Raw genomic sequence first — 27,987 nt, forward strand, 5'->3', positions numbered from 1 at the left:
TTTACTCGACTTTCAGACCTGAGAGGCTTATCTAGTTTAACGTCTATGTCAAATGAAAAAAGAAGACCAAAAAATACATACAAAGAAATGCATTTTTAATGGTAGAGTATTAACATTTTCTGCTCGGTTTTGCTCAACCATATTGAATAATTACATATTAAATAAACAAATGTTCTCAACAACTGTCTGAAATGGAAATTAATCTAATTAAAACGATTAAAATATTATAGACTATTTTGGATTAAAATATTATAGAATATTTTAATACAATAATACCTATACCAACTTCTAAAATGCAATGCTTTAAATGTTAAATGTTTAAACGTTGTAGACAGTGGAGGACTTAAGAGTCTGTTAATAAATTTTACTACTGTTATTAAATTTGAATACTTTTCTGGATGCATGTTTATTTATTTTTTTGGCGAATGTAAAAATCTAATTCTTCAGGTAGCCTACAAACTAGTGCAAAACACTTACCAGGCGACATGCAGTAGCTATAACCCTAACGGAATGTCTAATATTAATAATAATTAACCAGTTTAGGTTGCACATTTATTCGACGTGCTATTGAACTTTCCACTTTTCTTCTTTTCCAGCAACACATTAGGCTACTTACCTACAATTCTAAACGTGTAGCCTGGGTATTGACGATTTGTTTTAATATATTTTATTTTTCTCTTGTCGCTGTATGTTAGACGTGTTAATGTGCGTGAAATCTCCATGCTACCATTAACTCACTGCTAAAGCAAGCGGAAGAGACTCGTCCACTCCACTGTTCTTTCACTCTCTTCACACGCGCCTGTGCTCTTAAGACAATTAAATGGATTTTGGATTCACTCGGTTTTTAGGGTAAGGCTTTAAACTACTAACTATATTATTATTATTTTAATGTTTAAAATGTACGTGATTGACCTTGAAAAACAAAACCTTACTTAACGTCCTCAAAAGAAATTGGAAATTGTCACATTGTGGATGTAGCCCATGTCTCATGACTGTTTTATGCTTTCGATGAATAAATGATAGGATAACTTTTTAAACATCTAAACTCTATTGAGTTGTCCTATTTGAACCTGATCAAAGTTGATATTTTCTCCACTTTAGGCAAAATAAAGTATAAAAAGAAATAGCGTGAGAATGACGTCACAGTTCTCAACCAGAATAAGAGAAAGATGCTTTACGTGATGCATTACAATTTTTCTTTGTTTTGGAAAATGTGTTATTTGATTTTATTGACACAGAAAATAATACCGAGAAAGCATTGTATTTTATCAATCTTTTACGTTTACTTGTTAAATACCACATTCATGAATGCAAATTCTCCAATAAGAAACCGCTTTTTAAGGTATTCATAAAAGAATTGAAATACTATTTTTGAAACACTTTCTTGTTCAGGAAACACATAAGGCTAAGAAAACACTATCTTGTCATGCCCTATTTAAAATTTCCATGTGACATCAGTACTTCATTTTGAATTACTTACACTCTTAATATTTTATTTTTATTTTAAGCTTTACTTTATATGTTTTTCTTGTTTAACTTATTGTATTTTGTTTTCATTTTATGAATATTGTGCCGGTTATTAATTTTTGTATTTTATTTATTTAAATAATGTTCTTTTCTTTACTGCTTTATCCCGCTGGCTTCCTCTGTGTTCCTTCTATGATTCACAATGTTTCATTATACTGTAGTAATTACTGACCATTTACTGTTCGATAAAAAATAAAAAAGATGCTTAACATCTATATTTGGTGACATAGATTGGGAATTGTTTTGGCTTCGTCGGAAAAAAAAACAATATTTTTATGTAATAAAGCTGTCGAAGTCTCAATCAAAATCATTCATAATTGCTACCCAATAAATACCAAATTAGCTCAATTTAATAACAACATTTCCTCTAAATGCTCATTTTGTACTCAATAAGACGAAACACTAACTCATTTATTTTAGGAGTGCACTTACTGTAAAGTGTTTTGGGTTGACTTTTACAGTTTCATTACAAAATTATTATTTCCAAACTTTTGTATTTTCCCAAAAAAAGTATTCTTTGGTTACTCTCTGAACTTAGATCCTTCTCGTTGTAAATTTATTATTAATTTATTGCTTTTTTTCTGTCTAAATTTTACATCCATAAAATGTACATTTTCAAAGAAACATCTGTACTTTTATTTTCAGAAAGGATTTTGATTTATATGTGAACTCCTTAAAAGACTCTAATAATTATATTGCACTTGTTTAATTGGCTGGAATTTTATTTGTGTAACCCTTTTTGTCTCTTTGTTCATTTTGTATCTTTGTAAATGTTCTTTCTTGCATAATAATAAAAAAAGAGATGCTTTATTTAAACGTTTCAATAGCCTACAGAAAATTAATATACCAGAATATGTAATAATACAAAACAATACAGGCTAGAGAGCTAGAGCACTGCAGATTAATCAATATTAACATTAATTTATTGCCTTGCACACATGCCCTTTGGTACGCAAGTGTGTCTATATTAAATGTATTTTTAGTTGTTGTTTTTTTTTACCTCTACAAGATTGATTTCCTCATTTTCAGATTTGATAAATGTTATATTTGTTTTTAAAACTCATTATTTAAATGTGTGTGTTTAAGGGTTTGGCTATATTTGTGAAGGTTAAATGTATTTACTATTTAAACTGCGAAGCCCGAACATAGACTTCTGAAATATACCACTGAGTTAAACAAAATGCTTTAGTAGTCATACAAATCTCTGCATGTGTGAGCACATGGATAGTTAAATGTTTGTAGGAAGCTTTGGTTACTGATTGCTTACAGCACAAAGTCCTTATTATTTAGAAGTTTATTATTTCTATAAATGATGAGAGAGTTGCAATTTTGGCCTGATCCAAATTCTATTTTTTACCCCTATCGCTTCCTCTACCGCTTCCCCTTGGCTCTTAAAACAGAGTGAGAAAGGGAAGGGCTTCAATTTTTACCCCTTAGAAATGGCACACTACAACACCAGCACACATCATCATGACGTCGCAAGCTATTACTTCATATGAGATCAACAGCGGTGACTGCTGTAGTGATTTTCAGTTGCATTATTTTTGGGTATTTATCTTTAGGAAATCACAGAAGGCAACAGTATCATGTTATCTTGACAATATAATGTGGCAATAAGATTGGTAACTGTACTGTGCATTTACTCCGTGGCCATATTTATCTAAACACACGAAAACATCATTAACGCTATATCAGACACTGTAAAAAGGTCATTCCCAGCCACTAGACTTTTCCGACGGGTTATTCGAGTGTCATTGTGATGCAAATGTATGTAGTGGGACTGCTATATAAGTGTTATTAGGGATTACAGACAGCAAAGTTTAGCAGGGTTTTTTTTTGTATTTTTTTTTTTTATATAAGTATGACAATAAAACACGAACGCCGTTATGAATGTATTAAAACATTTGCTTGTTTGTTGTAAAAATTCATAATAATGACAAAAAAAATACTAATTTGTGCATCTCCTGACTTCCGTGTGCAGCCATTTTGCTGTTGTAGATGGTGTATTCTGGGAAATTTTTGTATCCCTTGGTTTCGAGTGTGGTCCTAAAAAATCTTGGTTTCAAGGGCTCCTTACAAGGGTGTAGGTTTGCACTTGACATTGGTGGTGACGGCAATCAAGCAACAATTTGACAAAATTGTTGGAAATATTTTTTGGTACATCAAAAAGTGTGGTTATGATAACCATCCGACAAGATAGTCCAGCAAAAAATAGTTCCTAAAATGTCACTAGAATGCCATATTTATACCTCATAATTTAATAGAAAATTCAGGCAAATAACTGCAAAAAGGTTCAGTTTTTCAGATAAAAAATAACCACCCCTTTTTAATAATCTGGCTACAAGCCTGATAGTGTAATGTTAAAAAATGTTTACTATCTGATAAAGACAGAGTTTAATAAAGACTTTATTTTAGCCATAGTGCAAATGAAACATGTCTCATATATCACATGCCTATACGCAGGCTGTATTCTTTCTGACAATTTGTTTCAAGCGAAAATGTACATGCTACTCTGAGAGATTAGGAGAACTGGCAGTGATCATATACTTTAGCTGTTTATTCTGCAGTTTGTTTTCAGGGCATATTATTGACAGACTAGCCTAGTATATTAGACCGCTATAACGATCGACTCTGCATTAAAGCGGAGAAAAACACAAGCATTAACGGCATTATCATGATGGACTCATTCAGTAGCGAACTTTTACACTTTCTTGAAAAAAAGCTCCTTATGTCCTTTTTTTGGTGCCACTATCCTCACTTGTGTGTGTCACACACCCCATTCTTGCACAGGGAAAAAAAAACATTTGGCTTCTTGTATCTGAATGCAGCCATAGCCTCTTACATGATAGCAGCGAAAGGAACAGCCTATAAAAGTGCCCATATGCGTTTTGGAGCTGAAAGGACCCAAGGAGAGAATGTGATTTAACTCTTCTTGCATGTCTACACTGTAAAAAGAAAAATCTGTAATTTTACGGTTTTACGGTACAGCTGGGGTGCAGGAAGGGGTATAATTGGAATTGGCGCTTTGAATGCACATTTTTTTTTTTTTAACTTTTCCACGATGTAAGGGCCCATCTATTTTTCCTATGACGGAACTAACAGCATGGGTGAAGGTTAAATGCATGTAAGCCTTTTAGCACATGTGAAAAGAAATATTTTTATTCATTAAGATTTATTTTAATTTGTTTCCAACTCCGAATTTTAATCTGACTCCAATTTATAATAATTTTAGATTTATCTAATTCATGCTGATCACCTTATAGGTTGTGATTCGGTCTAATTTAGATTGATTAACCTAATAAATCCTTATTCTCAAGTAATGGTTCATCGTTTACCCGAAGTCGCGTAGAGTCAGTATGCTGGCCAGTTACATCTGCTCAGGGACACATCCTCGCCAGTTCCGATTCTTAGCCGATAAGCTAATTTCCTTTAAGTAATAATAGCCCCATGCTTGCTCATACTTAAAGAAAAGTTTGATTTAGCTTAGTCAAAGAATATAACTGAAAGCTACTTCCTTTAAGCAATAATTGGCCGCCCCATGCTTGCTCATACTTAAAGGAAGTTTGATTTAGCCCCCTAGATTATATCATACTAAGTCAGTGATTGTCAGAAATCACCAGGTCTCTAATGCTGTGCCCATGCTCCATCCATTGAGCCTGAATGTATGACGAATCCTGGTCGTAGGCTGCGGAAACATCAGCCTAAACAATCTACTAGATTTAAAAGATTTCAGGAGATATTAAAGTTAAACAAGAATTTTACATTTATTTGTCAGGCAAAGATTTTCCATTCCAATTCACATAACTAAACAAAATAAGCCAATCAAGATTGTACAACATCAATTAATCGAAGATACATTTAAGTTAGAGATTAATACCTGACCGTGTAGAAATACATTGCAGCATATAAGTCCTGATGCAGAGCTCAGAGACTCACAAACTGCAATGGGGTATCCTGCCTACAGAATCCCCCAGACACTTCAGCACCCTTTGCCTAAATACTCAAATCATCATAAATTCAACACAATAAAAGCTTCACCAAGACTCTTGCCTGGTCATGAGTTGATGTAAAGACCATTTTCCCTGGAGTGGAGCATCTGGCAAAGATCTTATCAAAGTCAAAACCCAAATTAACTGATATAAGGGAGATTGTAAAATATTATAGTGAAATTAGGACCACTTTACCAATCACACAGAGACATTTAAAATGACACCAATCATGAATATAAAGCCACAAGATACACCATATTAAAAACTTAAACATTCTGTGTGGAATGTGAGTGAGCTGCTCTGGTGGAGAAGGTAAAGTCCAGGGCAAAGAGGGGGGCTCAGGATGCATGATCGAGACAACCCGAACAACTGGTTTTCTAGCAGATCTTCTTCTCAGATTAGAAAGTTTATTGTTTTAGTGCTTGACCATTCTCGTGGTCTTGTCTCGTGTGGAGCTCCATAACCGTTTTCAGGGTTTAATATTATGGAGAGATATAGCCATCCTTACAACGATTACTACGATTAAGGCCAAAATTTTATCTGTGTAGATCAGGGGTGGGCAAACTCGGTCCTGGAGGGCCGGTGTCCTGCACAGTTTAGCTCCAACTCAATCAAACACACCTGCTTATAGATTTCTAGTGATCTTGAAGACACTGATTAGCATTTTCAGGTGTGTTTGAGTAGTGTTGGAGCTAAACTCTGCAGGACACCGGCCCTCCAGGACCGAGTTTGCCCACCACTGGTGTAGATGAAACTGCAAAATTTATATGTAAATATATATTTTTAATATATTTTACATTAATGTTTTTAAGCATTAGGCGAATAAACTTTCAATGAGGGGTCAGAAGTCTCTTAGATATTATTCCGATATCTTCATTTGTGTTCAACTATGTCGACTCAAGTGTCATAGATAGGGAATGATAGGAGGTTGAGTAAATAATGACAGAATTTTTATGTAGGGGTGAACTAACCCTTTACGCAATTGCCACCAACATTATTTGAAGTGTATGAAGATTCAGTTTATTCTAGTTTCTAGTCTTCACAGATAGAAAGTATTTTATGGTATCTTGCTTTGACGTAAAACCACATTCGCTCTGTTGTTTCCAGGCAGCTAATGGTTGATGCTGATGGTTTATCATAAACACTGCGAGTAAGAGATGACGAAGCTTAATTCTAAACAAAATCACTACAGAAAGTTCACTCAATAATCCGAGGATGCACTGGAGAATTATGATGTACTGTAAAACTCAAATTTAATTTTGATTGAAAAAACTGCCTTAAATCATTTAAGTTTAAAGCTGGCTTGTGCTGCCCATTTTACACAAGTTGATATTATTAAAAGTTTATAACTTACTGTTTAATTTGTCAGTAGTGTAAATAAACACCCCTTTAACCCAGGCAAAAAGGCCTCAATCCTCAGTGAACCATTCGATTCGCATCCCTTTAAATAAATTGTTCCTGGAGATCTACCTTCCTGCATATTTCAGTTGCAACCCATATCAAACACACCTGCATGCAATTATCAAGTGCTGTTCAAGTCCTAATTAATTAGTTCAGGTGTGTTTGATCAGGATTGGAGCTAAATTCTACAGGAAGATAGATCTCCAGGAACGAGGTTGAGCACCCCTGCTTTAAATGCTTATGAACTACTGCTCACCTCGCTGCTCTCTGAGAGGTAAGACGACGACGAATAGCTGTGATCCTCGAGCTTCTGCTGAATTTTGTTTGTATGACTGATATGGAGGAGTATTTGAAGATGTTTACACATTGTGATGATAAAATGTGAGACCATCTATCTCCCACACGTATAATTGACGTAATTGATCATTGCTTAACATTGCATTATTACCAATGTATTTCTAACAAAATCTTCCTATGAAAAGGGACCCTGCTCTATTTAACAAATGAGCTCAAATTGCAGTCTCTGAGGTTGCTGGTGCTAAACCACAGCACAACACTCACAAACACTCTCTGCATATGCATGATAATGGTCTGATTCTAAACACCAGTGAACTGAAGCAGGCAAGTATTAATATAAACAAACGAAACAAGCAATGAAAAAATGTAGACATCTACTGTTACCTCTTTTGAAGCTACTGTTTAAGGATTACACGGAGCCTCTACATCTAAACACAGAGCAGAAAAACATTTGCTATTTGTTACATAGAAGTGTGAGGAGGAAGTAGTCTATAGTTTGTTGCAGGTTGGAAGGTGCAAAGCACTAGCTAGGCATGTGTAAACTCGCATGAAATGATAAAATCTCGCTGCATATTTTCTTTTCATCTTGCTGTGTCTGAGCTGGCAGAATCTTTTTTTCAATAAAGTACACTGAAAAAAATGGATTTCTGCAAAATTGTTGCACACAATTTATATGGGTTGAATTTAAACAGACAGCACGGTGGCACAGTGGGTAGCATAATTGCCTCACAGCAAGAAGGTCACAGGTTCGAGCTCCAGCTGGATCTGTTGGCATTTCTGTCTGGAGTTTGCATGTTCTCCCCGTGTTCGTGTGGGTTTTCTCCAGTTGCTCCAGTTTCCCCCACAAGTCCAAAGACGTGTGTGTGTGTGTGTGTGTGGGGGGGGGGGGGGGGGGGGGGGGTGTTTCCCAGTGTTGGGTTGCAGCTGGAAGGGCATCCACAGCATAAAACATGTGCTGGATAAGTTAGTGGTTCATTTCGCTGTGGTGACCCCTGATTAATAAAGGGACTAAGCCAAAAAGAAAATGAATGAATGAATGAATGAGTTTAAACAAACAACTTGCATTTGTTCAATTAAATGTAATGTTCAACTTAACTTGTTTGTTTAAATTCATCCTAAATACATTTACAACCACTTACATAAAAAGTTGTAAGTTCAAGGAATCATCTTTGAATCATTTATAAAAAAAAAAAAGTGTATGGGTTTTGAAGCATAAACTTTAAAATAAAGGCAGTGATTCAGATAGCGGCATTTACATTGGATCTGAGAGCTGTGTGGAAGTGGAGGATTTTCAGTCTAATATTGTGGTGATATTACTGTAACTATAAATCATTTTGACTAAGGTGTGTCTTTAAAAACAGAGTACTTCTGACAATGCTAACTAACTTTGCCATCTGAATAAACAAACAAAGAACAATGATCACACACTTACCAAATCTGTAGAGAACAATCAACAAGAACCGTGTCTTTTTTTTTTTTTTTTCTTTTTTTTTTTAAAGTTGCATCTCATTCACAGTAGAGCACGCTAATTGGTTTGAACAAAGTCTTTCTCATGAATTATTGAACAGATGTGCAGAAAACTCAATGACATCACTTTGTACTGGCTGGAGTCTCCAATTGAAATGATCTAGTCTCCGTGATGTTGCTTTAAGCTAGGCTTTTTTCTCCCATAGACTTCCATCAAACACACGCGAATGCATCAGACCGGAAACACAAGGTCATGCGTCTAGTTTCACATGTTGCTGCGGTGCAAAGTTCAAGTTTGGTGAACTCTGACAGGCGAAATCGCATCACTTGACTGCGTGAGACCAATCGAGGATCAAAACAGGACCTCTCTGGACAGAAATTTAAAACATGGAGCAATCGCTCGCTTTTTTTTAATGTCTTATCTTGTTTAATACCGCCCCTTTTCGCAGAGCTGTAGGACAGAATTTCTCGCACACAAAGCCCAGTGTGATCGCAGCTTAAGTTTCTTTTCAAACCTGAAGGACTAATTTGCTCTAAACAACACAAAACAACCAATTTTCACTTTTTAGTGAACCATGTGTCCTAATAGTATTTTTAACAACATGGTACATTTATGACTGTCAACATCTCAAAAAATGTGTTTTGGTGTTTTGTGACCCTTTAAAGCACAGGTCTCAAGCTCGATTCCTGGAGGCCACAGCTCTGCATAATTTTTCTCCAACCCTAATCAAACACATCTGATGCAACTAATCAAGATGTTCAAGAGAAAGCTGCGGTCACACTTTACTTTTCTTCCCATAGACTTCCATTCATATGCACGCGAATGCGTCAGACCAGAAACGCGGGGTCATGCGTCAAGATTGGCAGGTTGCTCCGGTGCAAAGTTCAAGCTTGGTGAACTCTGACCTGCGAAATCGCATCACTTGACTGCATGAGACCAATCGAGAATCAAAACAGGACCTCTCTAGGCAGAAATTTAAAACATGGAGCAATCGCTCACTTTTTAAAATGTTTAATCACCTTGTTTAATCCTGCCCCTTTTCGCAGCGCCGTACAACAGAATTTCGCACACACAAAGCCCAGTGTAACCGCAGCTTCACTAGAGACTATTAAGTAAGTGAGTTGGATGTGGTTGGAGCTTAACTATGCAGAGCTGCGTTTGAGACCATTGCTTTAAAGGTTCTACACGCAACAATGTTAATAAATAACCTTTAAGTTTTGTGCTTTAAATATAGCATTTTTGGTCATACATTTGAGTTTTTGATCAGAAAATGATAAATTATTTTTGTTTTGGAGACATTGCTTGTTTAAGCTGCAAAAGACATTTTACATCCCTTTGCACTGCCAGAGAAATACAAATGTAGGTAAATTAGCCAGGTCCTTACTTTGCATTTAAACTGAGGCTGCAGTTGATTGGCTTGTGTTTAGGTGTGACATGCAGAGATCTTTCCTGACCGAAATACAAGACAAATGCAAAGCATGGACCGGATGGTTAAGTACTGTTACGGTCGTTAATATCAGTAAGGTATATATTTTCAAAAGAGGTCTAAATCAAGTATGTGATAGTATAGATTTATAAAATCTAGGCTTCAATTGCAATCGTTTACAACTGAAAAATGTACATTATGACTTCCTAAAGCACGAGTCTGGCAGCTCAGGTATGAGAATCATTAACCTCTTGTCGTAGACTACCTGAAAAAAAAAGTCTTGTTGTGACTTCTAGTTGATCATTTGGAAAAGTGGCAGAATGTAGATTTTTCTGATGAATCATCTGTTGAACTGCATCCCAATAATCACAAGTACTGCTGAAGACCTATTGGAACTCGCACAGACCCAAGATTCTCATAGAAATCAGTCAAGTGTGGTGATGGAAAAATCATGGTTTGGGGTTAGATTCAGGATGGGTATGTGCGATCTGCAACATCAACAGAGTGGATGGCAACCTCAACAGCCTGAAGTATCAAGACATTTGTGCTTATAAGCACTTCCCCTCATAAAATGTATATAAAAACAGTGCAACACTGCACTCGTTAAACTTCTCTCAGACTTTGTCATGACTGCAGCAACAGAGAGTCAATAAAGACTGCTGTTTGAAGAAACCTCATACTTTTGAGCTGCTTTTGAATTCATAAATTCAATATCTCTTCTTTTTCTTTGTTTCAGGCAATTATGCGTGCTGTAAGTAGGAAAGCAGTAGTGGTTTTGCTGGTGGTCTTGCCACTCACAGCTATGTACTTTTACTACTGGAACTTAAACAGCATTACAACCATCAATGTGCTGCAAGGATCTGACTCTATAAAAATGATTTTAGAGAAAAGGTCACAAAGCTTGCAACATACAAATGACCACATCCCTTACCAAATCAAAGACGACATCTTCAAGTAAGAAAAGCTCTTGCACACATGCTTTGAATAGCTATAGAAATCACAAAACACTGTCTCAGTGCCACTACAAAGGAGCCTTTTGTTATGAGTATAAAATAAAAAACACTTATTTGAAATAAACATTGCCTCTTAATTTTACACTTTTTTTTTTTTTTTTTTTTTTTTTTTGCTAGTAAATGTAATTAAAGGCACATGATGTGACTAAACTTTCCAAATATGCCTTTTACCTTTTAACCAGGAGTCTTGCCTTAAACGGGTGTGTCTGTGAGGGCAACAAACCAGGAATTACATTCCCATTTTCTAAACTGTTGTTCCCTGAAATATCGGCTACTCGGCTGGAAGCAATGTTTGGAGACTCAGACCTGCAAAAAGCAAAGCAATACAGGAATAAAGAGTACCAACGTTATCGTAAGAGGTAGTGCATCATTTCACAATATTTCAGCTTTTTTTAAAAAACATTTAAGAAGGTTTTAACTTTCTTACACACTTAAATGAAATGGCCACTTAAAAATGAACATTCTGTGGTAATGTATTTACTGTCATGTTATTTCAAACCATTATGACATTTTTCTTCAGTAAAGCACAAAAGAAGACATTTTGAAGAATGCTTGGGCATTGGACACCTGAGTAAAATGTGGGTGAGTAACTGTTACATTGGTAATTAAACAGTTACTCACCTACATTGACTTCTGTAGTATTTATTTATTTTTATTTTTTTTCATAAAATTGAAGTCAATGGGAACTGGCATTTGGTATTCACATTTTACAAAATATCTTCAATTTAAGACATGTTTTGGAACATTTTTTATTTTTTTCCTTTCTGGGTTTATCTCTTGAAATATAAAATTTGTTATTTCTGTTTTCAGGGCATATACAGCTGCAGATTCACTCATCTTATCTGAAGCCAACAGCCCTCTTCAGTACCCTACACAGGGTGTGGAAGTCAGACCTACAAGGTCTATTCTAATTCCAGGTAAAAAGAAAAAAAAAGTTCAGAATCAGATAAATATACTAAATTATTATGAGAATGCAATCCCTTAAAACACCAATGGGATTGTAAACTCTGCAGTAGTCTGTAACTCTTCATTTTAAAGTACACAGATGCAGCAACGTCATTTCCATAATGACCAACACATTCACAATCAATTAGTGTGAATTTTAATCTTTTTTTTTTTTTTTTTTTTACCCAACATTGCATCTAGTTTTTCAACTGTTAAATTAAACGAAAGTATACTGTTGGTTAAAATACAAAGTATGGTGCTAATGTAAATCAACTCTGATTGTAAACCATCATAATTTGTGCGTGAAAGCACAAGATTACACATTAAGTCTGTTATTATGTTCTTAAGGTTTAAGTCTGAACCAAAAATCAGAAGTGGGCCCTTATTTGGTAAGCACAACATTGTCTTTATCACTTCATAAATATTCATTTATGCTATGTGTCTGAGGAAGTAAGTCATTTTGGCTTTAAATTACGCTCAATGCGAAAAGGCATGCTTAGAAAAAAAACAAACGCAAATATGGAAGCATCTTCATTGGTTTGACAGCACATGCACTGCATGCAAGTACCACAGACCACAATGGAAATATTTTAAAAAGATGAACTGAGAAAAAAAAAAGGTGACCTGTCTTTTGCATATTATTGATTAACTGATGCTTATCTGTGAATCATTATTAGATAACTAAATTAACCTAGCTTCAACTAAATATGAGTTAAAGGTTAATGAAAATAAATTCACCATGTTTCATTGTTAAAATGAGGACAAAATAAGTTGCAGATAAGAATAATAGGCTATTAAAAAATATCCAGGCTCTTTTAGTACACTGTAAAACTCCAAGTTAAGGGGTAGGTTAAGGTAACGTAAACCATTTGAGGAAACCAATTGCAACAAACCATTTAAGCTCAAAAACGAATCCTACTGAGGACTGTGAACTTATTTCATTTGAGTAAAAGAAGCAATTTGAGCACAGTAAAACCTAATAAATGAAGAGAACTCAAACCAACTGAGTACTGCAAAACCCCAATAAGGCAACTCAAACCATTTGAGTTAAACTAGCCTAAATGAGTGCTGTAAACTTACTCCATTTAAGATTAATTAATTAGGTATTTAACTCATTACCTTCAAGACTGAGTTCATAACTCTTTTCAAATGAGTAGAATTAACTTCCAGTAACTGGAGTTAACTACACATTTAACTTGATGAAGTTGACAATTGGGTTTTACAGTGTAGGTTAATGATGAAAAGGAGAAAATAATACAAATAAAGCGTGCCAACTTCAGTTAATTTGTTTTCAGATCAAAATGCGCATGTGCTTTGAGGATTAGCAGCACGTTTTCTTAATGTGTTTGTGTTGTAAAGATTTGCAGCACATTTTTCTATTTGTGATTGCAAGTTTTGCAGTGTGTGCACTGTCAAACTGAAGTAGATGTTTTCTAATTTGCTGATGTTTTCTTAAGTTGCAGCTATTAAGCTCTGTCGGCCACTATACATAAGAAATCTCTTTTAATACAATCTCATTTGCAGGTAGATCTGATTGCTACTATGGGAATATTCAGCACAGCAGCAGTGGTCAATGGAGTGCAAGTGGAAGGGGAAGGAGAGATGCAGATTCATTTTATGAGCAGATCACTTGCTTCACTAAACAGACAACTCGAGTTTGTTACCTATACAAACACACGGTTCCATCCCAACACAGCAGATGTAGGTGAGAACCCAAAACTACTTTTCGCATCACATTAGAAAATATTTGTTCTGCAATAAAAGCAACTCCTCAATGTCAGCATTTAAGACAAACATCAGCACAGAGCAAACAACTTCATTATTCAATTCATATATTTATAATGGAGTAGTCGTTTTGTGGCCAACATATGTTCCCTTTTTGTTCTTGTAGAAAAGGTTGCTATGAGTATTTTGTTATGACACTGAGGGGCCAGTGCCATAGCCAGGGGTTTATGGAGCAGAAAATAACTGCATTAAGCAAGCCAAGGAAAATGTAACAGGTGATTGTTACAGCATTACTGATAGCTGGAAATAGAACAGTATTCAGTTTCCAGTCATCTGACATGGCACAGAGAACAGGAGGTAAAACATCCATAGACTTGCACAACAGTCCTGTCAGGTTTCAAGATAACTAATGATCTGTAAACAAAATAATGTAAACAGAAGACCAGTTTTGAGCTTTTATCATCTGTCTGCAGTATATCAATCAAAAGTTCAGTATACATTTTAGTGATGACAAGCAGATGAGCCCACAATATAAACACGCTCTCTTAATGGATCAAATCATATGAAGCACATTTATTATGCTTGTTCACTTAGCACAGAGTTTATCATGTTGCCCGAAACCTTAACCCTACTAAATTGAATCTATCATATCACTTTCACAGATATGGACTTGTTGTGGATCTTTCAGTTCTTGTTCTTCTGCTCGGTTTAGTTCTTGTTTCTCTAGTTTCCTATCTTGTCCTCAGTTTTTTTTTTTTAATCTGATTATGTAATTGGCTGTTGTGTCTTATTTTTTGTTCCAGCGCACATACTTTCTGTTCTGCTCAGTTCTCAGTTGGATATTAAAAATTTCCAAGTTGAGCAAATATTCTTGCTCTAGTTAAGACGACATTAAATTAAGCCACCAAAACATTTATCTTAAGGGATATTTTCTATGGATGTTTTACCTCCGTGATTGTGAAACGCTTTTGAGTGTATAGCCATACACAATAAATGCGCTTTATAAATACACATTACATTACATTTTCAAATGCAGAGAACATTTAGAATTAACCATTCAGATATATTCAGAATGATTGTTTTCATTTTGTTCCTCTGTATGTCCACACGTAGCGGAATGACAATTAAGCTTAACTTGACATGACTATATGCAATTTTTGTCTTTTTTATGTTTTTAAAGTTAAAGTAAAAATAATTCATATAATTTATTGAAGATAGAAATTGAGTGAACAAAAAAGTTCTGTGAAACTAGCTTTGGGGCTTTCAGAGCAGAAATGAAAGCAGCTGCTGCTTCGACTGTTTGTTGTCTAGTTTTCCATTCATATGGAAACTCCATGAGCTTATTTCACAATATTAAATTAAAGCCATCAAAGAAATCAGGTGGACAAACAAAACGTAATAAAACACCATATGTATATGTGAACAGGCCTTGCTCGTACTTGTTATCCATTACCAAAACGCATCTTAAAATACGGCTGTGCGGCATCACAAGAAAATGAAATAAATTATAGGTTCTATGTAAAATGTCTTAGCACCATACTGTAAAACCCAAATAGTTAAGGTAACTCAAACCATTTGAGCCTGATTGCAACAAACCATAAGTTTAAAACTAATCCTAATGTGTAGTGTGAACTTAATCCATTTGAGTAAAGGAAGCATTTTGAGCACAGTAAAACCCAATAAATGAAGAGAATTCAAACCAACTGAGTACTCTAAAACCAAATAAGTAAAGCCAACTCAAACCATTTGAGAAAACCGACTGCTACAAACCATTTGAGTTAAACTAATCTATACGAGTACTGTGAACTTCATTTAAGTTGAAGTAATGAGGTATTTAACACATTACCTTCAACACTGTGTTCAAAACTCTTTTCAAATTAGTAGATTAACTTTCACTAAATTGAGTTAACTACACATTTTATTTGATTTAAAGAATATTATTTTGACTGTTGAGTTTTACAGTGTATTTGATATCAACCAAATATATTAACAAAAATAATACAATAATGTAGTATAAGCATGTTTATGTCCTTCATTTCTTTTAAATACAACTTTGCCTTTATCTGTAACAGTCCAGTTTAAAGCAGGTGCATTCCAAGCCTCCTTTACCATCAAGATTAGACATCCACCAATGCCCAAATTCTATAATCCAGCACCAAAGCTAGGTAAACATTAACATTTAATATCTCTTCTACATCATTTATTTCACAGTCATCATGTTTTGATATTGTTCTTCTTACAGAATACAATGTAAACACTTTGGTCACCATTGCCACTAAAACATTTCTACGATACGATAAACTTCAGGATTTGATCAACAGCATTCGACAGTTTTACCCCACTATAACTATAGTAATAGCTGATGACACAAAGGAGCCCAAGTCTGTAACTGGACCCTACATCGAGCATTATATCATGCCCTTTGGCAAGGTTTGAATATGCTCCTATATATAAACTCAGCTTTTTTTTGTCAGAATAACTAGATTTTGGTTTAAAATGCTGTTTTAATTACAGGGCTGGTTTGCCGGTCGTAACCTGGCAATCTCTCAAGTAACTACCAAATACGTGCTTTGGGCGGATGATGACTTTATTTTCACCTCAAGCACCAAACTGGAAAAAATGGTGGATCTTCTGGAGAAAACCACTTTGGACCTGGTGAGAAAGCCTTTTGTAATTATTTGTTCACACAAAGACATTATAGAAAGGATGTTTAGCATGAAAAGGTTTTGACATGTCAGAAGAGAACGAGCAGGAAGCAATGAGGAATGTGATTGGCTCAGACAGCCAGACCTGACTAGTCTCATTATTCCCATAATTACTTCCTCTTAAACATAGAAACAGCACATTTGTTATTTAGAAACATGATTCTTATTAGAAACTGCTTTGCGGTCACTCACAAATGTTGTGTTAAACCCAGCCATGCAATCATGGAGCTTATGGGTTTCAAAAATAAAGCGATGGCTCAATATTTGTTTCTTGAGCAATGGGTTAAAGTTTGTAAAATTGTGGAACATTTTATCTTTTTAAAGAAAACAGCCTTATCTTATTAATACCAGATTAACAATAGCATACAATTAGTTTGGAGCCAGATCAGTCTCAAAAATAATACATTTACAAAATAAAGTTTATATATGCAGAGCACAGCTCACTTTAACAAAATCCAAATTGTAAATTCAAAACATGATTCATAAATGCAACAAACAAATGTGAATTCACAAGTAAAAATGTCAAATATTTTTGCCAAACGAATTGTTTGTGTGTTTACGAATCACATTTTGAATTTACGAATTGGATTTGTGTATTTTTTTAATCATGTTTTAAATTTTACGATTTGGATTTGTGTATTTACCAATCATGTTTTGAATTTTATGAATTGGATTTGTGTAATTTTTGAATAATGTTTTGAATTTACAAGTTGGGTTTGTGCATTTACAAATAACGTTTTGAATTTAGGATTTGGATTTGCGTATCTACAAATCGTGTTTTGAATTTACAAATTGGTTTTCTGTTTTTATAAATTGTGTATTAAATTTACAAATTGAATTTGTGTATTTAAACATCGTATTTTTTAAAATGAGAACTGTCTTGTGGATGTATGAATTATAATTTGTAAATTGTATTATTTTTGAGACTGATCTGGCTTCATATATTAGTGGACTCAAACACATTTTAAGGTGAAAATTACTACACAAAATTACATAACTTTTATGGAGCAAACAAAAAGTGACAACGACGAAAAGAAAACCTACTGCAATGCAAATATTTCTCATAACACAGAGTTTTGTTTTCTGTTTGGTTGTGGCAAGAAAATGAGTTACAAAGAAAACTTAAACTAGTAAGATGCAAATGAAGCAGGGGTATAATGCATCTAGGGTCTGGTTTTACCTGACTTAGCATTAGCAAACACCAACATTGAGTTAAAGGCTGTTGGATTTAGCATGTAGAGACGCGTCATAATTGCACATAAATACCACCACGATTAACGTATTCTCAGGTGTGGTTGGTTTTTTTGGGCAAGGAAAACACCTATTAAACTTGTGCAACGTAAGAAACATTAGGCAGGATTTACTTAAGAGGAGTGACCTAGAAATTTCTCCTACTTCCCTTCTGCCACATGAAAATAGTCAAATCTGTTGTAGCCATTCCCGTTATATATATTTTGAAGAACAAAATTACCATCCAATCAAATTTTCATTTTGATCATGTTGCATTTAGTGAAAGTGGAACCTGTGCCATCTTGCATCAGGATGCATTCAGTAATAGTGATAGCGGGTATGGAAATCTTTTTAGTTTAGTAGGGGTGTAATGATATACATGCATTTAAACTGAACCATACTATACAAGGCTTTCAGTTCGGTATGCATTACAAATCAAACCATTTACTACAGCTATTTGGATAATAAACATTTGTAAAATAAAATAGCCTAAAGTTTGTTAAATATAAGGTTCTCCCCAAACGAGGCAGCCCAAATGGTGTACTTTAACAGGCAACTTGTGGTATGCCCCTGCTACCCTCTAAGAAAAACACACAACTCCAGTCAGGCATACGCTGACGAGCTACAATATAACTAACTAACTAACTCACTTACTTACCTACTTATTAACTTACTAACCTACTTACTAACCTACTTACTAACCTAATTCCTAACTTACTAACTTGATTCCTAGTGTACTAACCTACTTACTAACTAACTAACTTCCTAACCTACTTACTAACTGCCTTCCAGGGCCGTTTATATCAAAGTTATTTTTCCACACCATGTTGGTGTTTTGTAACATCTAATTTTTATGTGGTAAACCTGGAGGACCAGGACATACACGCATGCATGACTGACAATTTAGTTTACCAAATTCACCTATAGCCCACGTCTTTGGACTGTGGGGAAACTGGAGCACCCGGAAGAAACCCACGCGAACACGGGCAGAACATGCAAACTTCACACAGAAATGCCAATTGTCCCAGCCGGGGCTTGAACCAGCGACCTTCTTGCTGTGTGTCGACAGTACTACCCACTTTGCCAATATAATAATATAGCTGGTTACATTAATGCAATTATCAGAACATATTGTACACCAAACTATTTATGCAGTGCCTGGCTGTGGGATTTCAGCGCTTTCAACAGTCTTTGTGTTATGCTTTTAGTTTGTTTGCTAATGCATTGTAGGCTTGATTTCCTGTCATTTTCATGAACAAAAGCTTTAAGACACTTGACCAAACTGAATACACTAGAGATCAGCTGTTACAATGGAATACTCAGAACACAATTGCTGGATTACAGTCAGACTTTCGGAGCCTGAAATCTATCTATCATGAGGATGCATTCAACTCCGCGACAAGAGAAAGGCTGTGTAAAAAAACCTAAAATCAAACAAAAAGTGTTTCAGGAGCTTCATTAATGTGTTTGTACTCCTTGGGTAAGGGATACATAAAGATGAACAGCAAAATTATAAGCCCAAGGCACTAATAAAAAAAAAAAAGTGAAATTATTTTAAAAGCCTTTATTAACATGGCTATTCCATTAGAACTGCACCTACGCTTTTCAGCAAACATTTGCCTTCATCAGTCTAACAAAAATAAAGGATATGTAAAAGGAGGTGTGGGGAAAGAGCATGTGAAGGGGGAAACAGCAGCTTACCCAGAACCCCCCCCCCCCCCCCCCCCCCCCCAAACATCTACATTCAACAGGAAAATGTTCAGTTCTTATGAAATAGGATTAACTACAAGGAAATGTTCACTTCCTTCAGGTACTGTAGAGACATTTGTGTCATGACATTTATAAATCTTGGTTTGGATCTGTTCACTGATTGATTCAGTGCTCCATTTTATCTGGATTTGAAAGTAGAGACAACATGTAAATCCAGTGGAGGGTGTGTGTGTGTGTCTATGTCAACAAACTTTAGAGTGTGTATATATATATATATATATAACAAGTGTGTACATATTCATCCAAAAGCAAACCAAGGGACTGCTGGGATGAAAGCCATACTTGGTTTACAACAAAATGTGTACAAATCTGATATCGCCATGGATAGATACAGATCATACACAGAATTTGCCAATGCTCTAAATAAATAATTAGGCTTATTTCATATAAACAGGATTAGATCAGGTCATTTCAAGCTAAGGTGATACTGAAAGTATGTACCATTGATTCATTTTTTTTTTTTTTTGGCTTAATCCCTTATTTATCAGGGGTTGTCACAGCGGAATTAAATGCCAACTAATCAAGCATATGTTTTATGCAGCGGATGCCCTTCCAGCACTGGGAAAATTGATATACTCTCACATTCACACAAGCACTCATACACTATGGCCAAGTTCATCCAATTCACTTACATCACTTGTCTTTGGGAGTAAAGTAAAATCAGAGGTTTATACAATTTTTTAATAAACAATTATGCAATCTACTCTCCGAAATAAAGGTAAAACAATTTCATGGGGTGGTCCTCCCCAAGGGGTTCAAGGATGACAGATATTGTATACAAATTCAATTTAATATACGTTTGTTGTCCTTCTAAGCTTATGGTTAGAGAGCTTTTACAAATTATTGACACTTTCAAACATTAAACAGTCTGTTGTTGGTTCTACTCCGAAGCAAGGGCCCACATCACTTGAATGCTCAATTAGTGATATACTGTAGAAATGAAATAAGTATTTCTGTCTGATTATGAATCTATTCTTTCAGGATTTATAGGCCAGGATTCTTACACTTTTAACTCCTCCACATCAAAAAGACACTTTTTAGATGCTTTATTATTATTATTATTATTATTATTATAAACTCTCAATATGTATTTTGTTTTTGGGAAATATTTAGACAGTCAACTGTGCATTTAGGTAGCATTCGTGACATGAGATCATTGTTGAATGTGACCGTCACCATACGTGCACACGTAAGGTCCAGCGCAGCCTTCGTGCGGTCCCATAGCCCTCGCCTTGGCTCGTGCCAATGCTGACGCGCACCTCACAAAAGATGTAACTACATGAGCTCAAGCTCTATGATTGTTCGGCTTGGTAGCTGTGCCGAGTGTGTGAATAACAACAAAAGTGTTGTTCTTAACTAGAATAACTTAATACTTAAAATAGATGTTACGTCCTGAGTGATTTTATTTTATTTATTTTTTTTAAAAGTCTACACACTCAGAAGCCTACACAACTAATTTCTAATTTGCTCATCCTCTACTACACCTCTCCAATAGTGGATGAAATAAAAAAGTCAGGCACTAGAGTAAAATATTACAGTATTAACAGTAGAAGTAGAGTCCCCCTTTGCAATGTTAAGTCAAAGTATACAAGTACCTAATTTATAATTTACATAAGTAATAAAAAAACTTACTGATTAATGTTTATTTTTCAAAAAAGTTGAATTGACAAAATGTGTCATACTCTAATAACCACACTTTATTTCATTTTAATTTAAGTGAAAACATGCAACACCCACATGCCGAACCCCATTGAGATCATTCATTGACTTACTCTGAATATCAGTGAGTTGTTTACCGGAGACTCACTCTGAACGAATCATTTGAATCAGTGAGTGGTTAACTGGAGACTTACTCAGAATTAATTGTTTGAATCAATGGGTTGTTTACCGGAGACTCGCACAGAATTATTTGTTTGAATCAATGGGTTGTTTACCGGAGACTCACACAGAATTATTTGTTTGAATCAATGGGTTGTTTACTGGAGACTCACTCTGAATTAATTGTTTGAATCAATGGGTTGTTTACTGGAGACTCGCTCTAAAAAAAAAAAAATTTGAATCAGTGAGTTGTTAACTAGAGACTACCTCTGAATGAACTGTTTGAATCAATGGGTTGTTTAGACTTACTGTTAAGTGCGTTCGACATGAAGCATAGCTGCAGCCGGTGATCTATGAAAATAGCCGAGCGCAGGCAGGGGCGGAGTTGAAAATGGAGCCGGACAGCCGGACACTTCGGGGTTCAAAGTTGTGGCATGATGACCGATTACATGGCGTTATAATAATTTTTTTTATTTATAACAACAAAAGATTTACAAATAAAACAGAATACAGTCTCTACAAACTATAGTTCATTTTTAAACAACAAGGGAATTATGAATTAAATATACTACAAAAGCATGAGAGAAATAAGGGGAAATGAGAGGGTAATAAACATAAAAACGAACAGGCCTATTAAATACAAAGCAATAAGCACAAATTCTAGGAGTTTAAACATCGCTCTAGCCTAATACTTGTTTGAATATGCTAAAAAGGGGTTTACATTTATTTACATTTATAGATGTAAAACTTTCTAATATATATATTAGTGTAAAACCCAAAACAAGGGGTTTTGATGAAGTCTTAAGATTATTTTGGATAATGAAAGCATTTTCAAAAAAGCTATTTAATCCAAAAAGATTGAACAAAAGAACATTCCTAAAATAAGTGAGCAGCAATGGAAATAGAAGTTTCCCAGAAAGACCAGGTATAAACCGCTAGACAGGAAATAAAATACATATTTTTTTTTATAATCATAAAAATCATTTTATAATTATTTAATAAAATAGTTATTTAATTTGTTAAGAAACCTTAAGGGTGGCAGGATCAATGGTGATTATTATTTATTTCAAGTCTGTAAGACTTATTTGAGTTAATATTTAGGTTATTCACTAAAATATGTCATTTAAATCGTTCATGGAGCTGAATACAGTAAATAGTCTGTATAATAAGGTAGAAAATAAACCTATGCAAACAAGCTAGCCTTTATAACCAGATTATTTAACAAAAAAAGATTACTGCAGTAAAATATTTGTAGTCTTTTATCAAGCATGATGTGTACAAGATAGAGATGGTATGAAAAGGTAATTGTTTGTTTAGAAATTTGAGAATAAGAATTTGTCCAATAATAAACCCGAAACACACATGGTTGTTGTCATGCGGTAAACTCGGCCAATCGTGTAATGTCAGTGTCGTCATCGCAGTTCCAGTAGTCGCTCTTCAGATGCTGCACGCTCTGAGTCGTCTGATCTCGGAGCACTGTCGCGGTACTTTGATGCCACATGTGACTGTCACGTAGCATCAGCGCAGCATTAATCCGGGCAAAATTTCTAACCATCATGCACCGCTTTAAGACAGATTTCGATCAATCTGCGCAGCGCTGCATGAAGTCGAACGCACCTGTTAACTTGAGACTCACTCTGAATGAATTGCTTGAATCAATGAGTTGTTTACTTGAGACTCGCTCTGAACATATCATTTGAATCAGAAGTTGTTAACTAGAGACTCACTCTGAATGAATCGTTTGACTTAGTGAGTTGTTAAGTGGAGACTCACTCTGAATGAATCATTTGAATCAGTGAGTTATTTACTGAAGCTGTTCAGAAAATGATTTCACAAACCTTTCCACATATCGGATCACTTCTGCACTTCTGCTTCTTACATACATTTTTACAAAACCACACAGCCAATGTTCCAAACGGTTTCTTTTAGATGCAATCTACGCTCTTTCCACTTCCCCTCAACCTTCCTTACCTCACACACCCACCCACCCCAGTTTTCACTTCTAGAGGTTAATATTGCAACCGACACATTCTGTTCCACTTTAACCTCCTGTCTAGATGATATATGTCCTCTCCCCCCAGGCCAGTGCATACAACTCCCTCTAATACCTGGCATTCTGATGTTCTGTGTCAACACATAACAGCACTCAGGTTAGCAGAGAGAAAATGCCACAAATCCAAACACCCTGCTGGCCTGAACAGATAACAGTTCAAACTCGCAGCATTCTGCGCAAAGGTTTATGCCGCCAAAATTCACTGCTATAAAACAAACTCACCACCACTTCAGCTCCTCCACTTCCTCCTACCACCTCCTTATTTTGCTGAGATTACCTCTTTTTTTTTTTTAAATAAAACTAACAAAGTGACAAATTAGCAAGCAGTTTCACATGCCATCCATCAAAAAGAAAAACTCTCTCCTTCTCCCTCTTCTCAGTAGTAGTATCCAGACAACTTCTCTATGGGCATCCATTAACCTGGTCACTACAACATATTGCCTCACACATTTCCTCAGCCATAGTGCTTGCGCCCATCCATCTAGCTACGACCATCAACCGTTACTCCATGTAATTCAGTAAGGAGTCATGGGGTGATCTTTGATAACCAGCTATCTTTCATGGATGACATTACTAGCACAGCACAATCATGCAAATTTGCATTATTCAGCTTAAGAAGGATCAAACCCTTCCTGACTGACTTTGTAGCACAACATTCTTTTCTTACAAGCTATGAATAATCTTGATTACCAAACATAAATCAACTTGAAGCAAAACATAAAGGTCACCTATTTTACCCCTTTTTCAAGATTTAAGTCTTTTGTGTCTCCAGAATGTGTCTGTAAAGTGAAGATGAGTTCTAATGTTCCAGTATAGCAAGAGAACTTCGATGGCTCATTTCCACAAAGCAGAGTGGTAAAACTGAAACACAGCACTATAATAATACAATGACAGTACTCAGCTATGAGCCATGCTCAAACAAAACTAATTGATTTCTTGTGACAAACATCCACATGCCAAGACGTAAGTACAGCATCTTTTGCAGTTGCTCCATTGTTTACAATGACATTCAAGTCATGTGGAAAGTGCAAGGGGACTTGCCACTCGTCAACACTTATAATACATTTGTGAATGTGTAAAAACACCAACCAAAAAAAGAAGTGACTGAAATGAGAAGGGACTTTCTACACCTGCGTAAGAGGATGTATCTTTCCATACCCACAGGTAGCAGTATCTGTATAGTCATTTCACCAAAGTAAACCAGAACTAGAATGCTGCTCACATACAAACTGTAAAAAAAAAAAAAAGCATTACATTAATTCTTCTTTAATGTCTTCACAAATTATTCTGGAGTGGACAAGTTGAAGTGGATATAGTGGTGCTTAATTGGTGAGCAAAGCTTTTGTTCCATTTTTACATCATTTATTGCTCACCATACAAGAATTTGCTTGTGCAAATATGTCTGAAAATTCATATAATTTGCAAATACTTAAGAAATGTGACAAAATGACATCTTTGCATTCCCTGTTGGGAATCCTGGTTTCTGTTAATAAAAAAGGACAAATCCTATGGCACTTCTTGTAACAAGAGAGGGTGTAACCCATGTATTTTGGTTAAATTTGCTCTGATTCACCTTGGCGCTCTGCTCTGACTGCTGCACCTACACTTAGATTTGCTTCTGTGCCAGTTTTGCCCGCCTCCACCCTTTATACCTGCTTAACTTCTCCTGAAATAGGTGAATTTTCTGAAATTGAATGTTTTCAATCATATGGATTGTAGCATAGTTGCAGAATAAGCATTGCTTTACTGCCATTCAAAAATCCTCACTTATGTCCTCATGCGATCTCAGGCAGAATGTGGCACTTTGTCAATGCCAAGAAATCTGTATTAATCATATAGCTCTTTTTTTTTTGTAATAATTTTTTCAGGGTTTTTCACCTTTAATTGATAGGACAGTAGAAAGAATTGACAGGAAAGTGTGGTGAAGGATCGGCACAGGACCACAAGGTGGGAATCCAACTCGGGTCACCGTGAGCACCGGAGTGCATGTGTCAACGCACTAACCACTCCACCACTGGCGCCGACTAATCATATAGCTCTTTTATACGTTTATATAATATTTAGTAAAATCTGTCTATAACCGATTTTAAAATTATTATTTCTTTTCAAAACCGGGGGCCCCCCCATGAACAATGGAACGTTCCTTCCATACTGCATATGCATGAAGTGTGAACGCTTCAATCGTTACTCTGCCAGCCAGTGTTGCCAACTTAGCAACTTTTCAGACCCCTTTAGCGGCAATTTTTCAAAAAAGCAGTTAGCGAATGTTTTTAAGTGCTAACGTAACTTGAAATTTTTAGAGGCTATATGTCCGTGTACTGTTCCTAACCTTACTCTTACGCCGTCGGCCTCTTCCCAACCTCAGAGCACTCAAAGGCATCACAGTGCCACACAGCCTTGAGAGCAGATCATTCCTCTGCATACTGATGGCAAATGTTTTAGCTCTGTGAGCGTGAGGTATTTCCCTGGTACAGTCAAACTGATCTGCTTCTCCTCTGTTTAATGTAATAATTTAAACGGACTGTTTATTATTTTCTTGCGGTTGTTTAGAATCGCAGTGATTTTAGTGACACCAGTCTGCCAGCGATCAGACTAGAGGCAGGTAGTCTGCAAGAGTGAGAATTTTGAGAACATTTGGGAAAAAAGCAGAATTACGACAAACAATTATGATGATAAGCAGATGATGAACGTTGTGAGCTTATTAAGGGAGGGCATGTTCAAATAACATTTCTCAGTGAAACGGCCGCCGATTCGCAAACAGCAATTATTCAATTCATATGAAGAATGTTTCATATATATATATATATATATATATATATATATATATATATATATATATACACACACACACACTATATGTGCATATTTGCATGCAAATAAGTGGTTTTGTTGATTCTTTATTTTTGTTTTGTTGGTCGTGTCTAATGAATCAGAAGTCTCACACATTTGATCTTAACTTCTGCTTTACAAAATGAGGTGAAGAGCATGTTTTTGTATGACATGTTTTAAAATGGCTGCCTGAAATACTGTGTTGTGATCATGGTACTTTAAATGTACTTTGAATAATCAGTGTGTGAATTGTGTTTGCTTTGTAGGTGGGAGGGGCAGTCAGAGAAGTGACAGGATACACTGCCACCTATCGACACATGCTCTCCACAGATGCGGGTGATGAAGAGGGAGACTGCCTACACATTAGGACAGGATTCCACCACGTCATTGAAGGATTTCCCAATTGTGTGGTTACAGATGCAGTCATTAATTTCTTCATGGCTCGCACAGAAAAGATACAACAAGTGGGCTTTGACCCGAGGCTGGCTCGGGTTGGTCATTTAGGTAAGAGGCCACGTACAGTGCTCAACGTAAATGAGTACACCTCATTTTGAAAATTAACATTTTTATCTATTTCTCAGTGAATTTACATATTTTGGAATATACATATTTTGGTGTGTTCGAACAGAACAGATTTAATACCTAGTAACTGAACATCTTTCCATTTTAAATTCATGTGAAATATTGGGAAAATAAATTAAAACTAGAAAAATTTCAACAATTTTTATACATTTTTTGTTTCTCTTGAATTTTATTCCTTTTTAAGACTTTTATTTAATAATTTTTCCCTAACATGTACATTTGGGTGCACAAATTTTGTATCAATATCATAAGTTATTTTGTCCAGATTTGGCTTCAGTACTGACTAATCTAATGTATTTGCACAAATATAATATTCTAAAGCTTCATATAGAAAATATTCATTTAAATGAGAGATTTGTGTGGGGTGTACTCATATATGCTGAGCACTGTACATTCTTTTTTTGTTTATATTTTTGTATACATGTATTTATCATGTATGTATTTTTATGTCTTCTTCAGGATTTTTTATTGACGGACTGGGCTCCCTCCACGTGGGCTCCTGTAATGATGTTATTATCAATCATGCATCAAAGATCAAGGCAATGCTGCCATGGGGACAGTCTGACATTGACCAAGCCTATTCTAAGTTCCGCTATCATTCCACTAAAGAGACTTCTATGAATGAATATGATCTTTATTACCTCAAAAATCATTTTCAATGTGTCACTAGTGACTAAATATGGACTGTTAAATCTTAGGAAAGCACTTTCAGGGTCACTCTCAACAAAAAGCCGACGAGCATTTATAAAGCATAACACGAAAATGAGCAAATGACAACACGTATACATTTTTGGTTTCCCATAAATGGCACAGCACATTTACCATCTACTGCATATTTAAAACACCTTTAATGTTATTTTTGTATTTAATTTGAATATCAGCATTTGTGAGATCTGTTCAGGTTATTTGTGTAAATGTGACTTTTTGCCATTTTGTTATGAGGAATGCACATGTATGGACTCATCTCAAGGTTTGTAGAGGTAACACTTATTTTATTTTGACCCTTGGAAAATGAAGAAATTGCATTTTGTTTCTAGTGTTATTAGACTTTTTATTGAATACTTTTTGTATTTGAGTATTAAAAAAGGTATTATTGAATAATTCTAGTTGTTGGATGTACTGTAAGTCTAGACATCTTTCTATTTATTATATCATATAGATTAACATAGCTCATAGATCACATTATACTGTACATTTTATAGTGTTGCT

General features: G+C 35.3%; 1 protein-coding gene across 3 annotated transcripts; it reads left to right on the forward strand.

Annotated features, from left to right (window-relative positions):
- Window positions 1-665: 665 nt before the first annotated feature.
- Window positions 666-27,879, forward strand: b4galnt1a (beta-1,4-N-acetyl-galactosaminyl transferase 1a). 3 transcript variants are annotated; one of them, XM_056449738.1, is made up of 11 exons: window positions 666-849; window positions 10,845-11,062; window positions 11,304-11,480; window positions 11,932-12,038; window positions 12,415-12,455; window positions 13,591-13,771; window positions 15,864-15,956; window positions 16,034-16,221; window positions 16,306-16,446; window positions 26,463-26,700; window positions 27,238-27,879. In XM_056449738.1, the coding sequence occupies exons 2-11, from the start codon at window positions 10,851-10,853 to the stop codon at window positions 27,453-27,455; spliced, it is 1,596 nt and encodes a 531-aa protein (XP_056305713.1). In that variant the 5' UTR covers window positions 666-849; window positions 10,845-10,850; the 3' UTR covers window positions 27,456-27,879. The 3 variants fall into 3 exon arrangements, with proteins under 3 accessions (XP_056305713.1, XP_056305714.1, XP_056305715.1); XM_056449739.1 differs by lacking the exons at window positions 666-849; window positions 10,845-11,062 and adding an exon at window positions 11,642-11,703 and having other exon boundaries at window positions 11,398-11,480; XM_056449740.1 differs by lacking the exons at window positions 666-849; window positions 10,845-11,062; window positions 11,304-11,480; ... (1 more) ...; window positions 12,415-12,455; window positions 13,591-13,771 and adding an exon at window positions 13,982-14,066.
- Window positions 27,880-27,987: the final 108 nt, after the last annotated feature.

The sequence above is a fragment of the Danio aesculapii genome, chromosome 23 (genome assembly GCF_903798145.1).
Source record: "Danio aesculapii chromosome 23, fDanAes4.1, whole genome shotgun sequence".
Classification (NCBI taxonomy): Eukaryota; Metazoa; Chordata; class Actinopteri; order Cypriniformes; family Danionidae; genus Danio; species Danio aesculapii.

Coding starts and splice junctions, on each gene's coding strand:
- b4galnt1a (XM_056449738.1), top strand. CDS start 10,851: ATGCGTGCTGTAAGTAGGAAAGCAGTAGTGGTTTTGCTGGTGGTCTTG. Junction 11,063..11,303: donor ATCAAAGACGACATCTTCAA/GTAAGAAAAGCT, acceptor CCTTTTAACCAG/GAGTCTTGCCTTAAACGGGT. Junction 16,447..26,462: donor AGAAAACCACTTTGGACCTG/GTGAGAAAGCCT, acceptor TTTGCTTTGTAG/GTGGGAGGGGCAGTCAGAGA.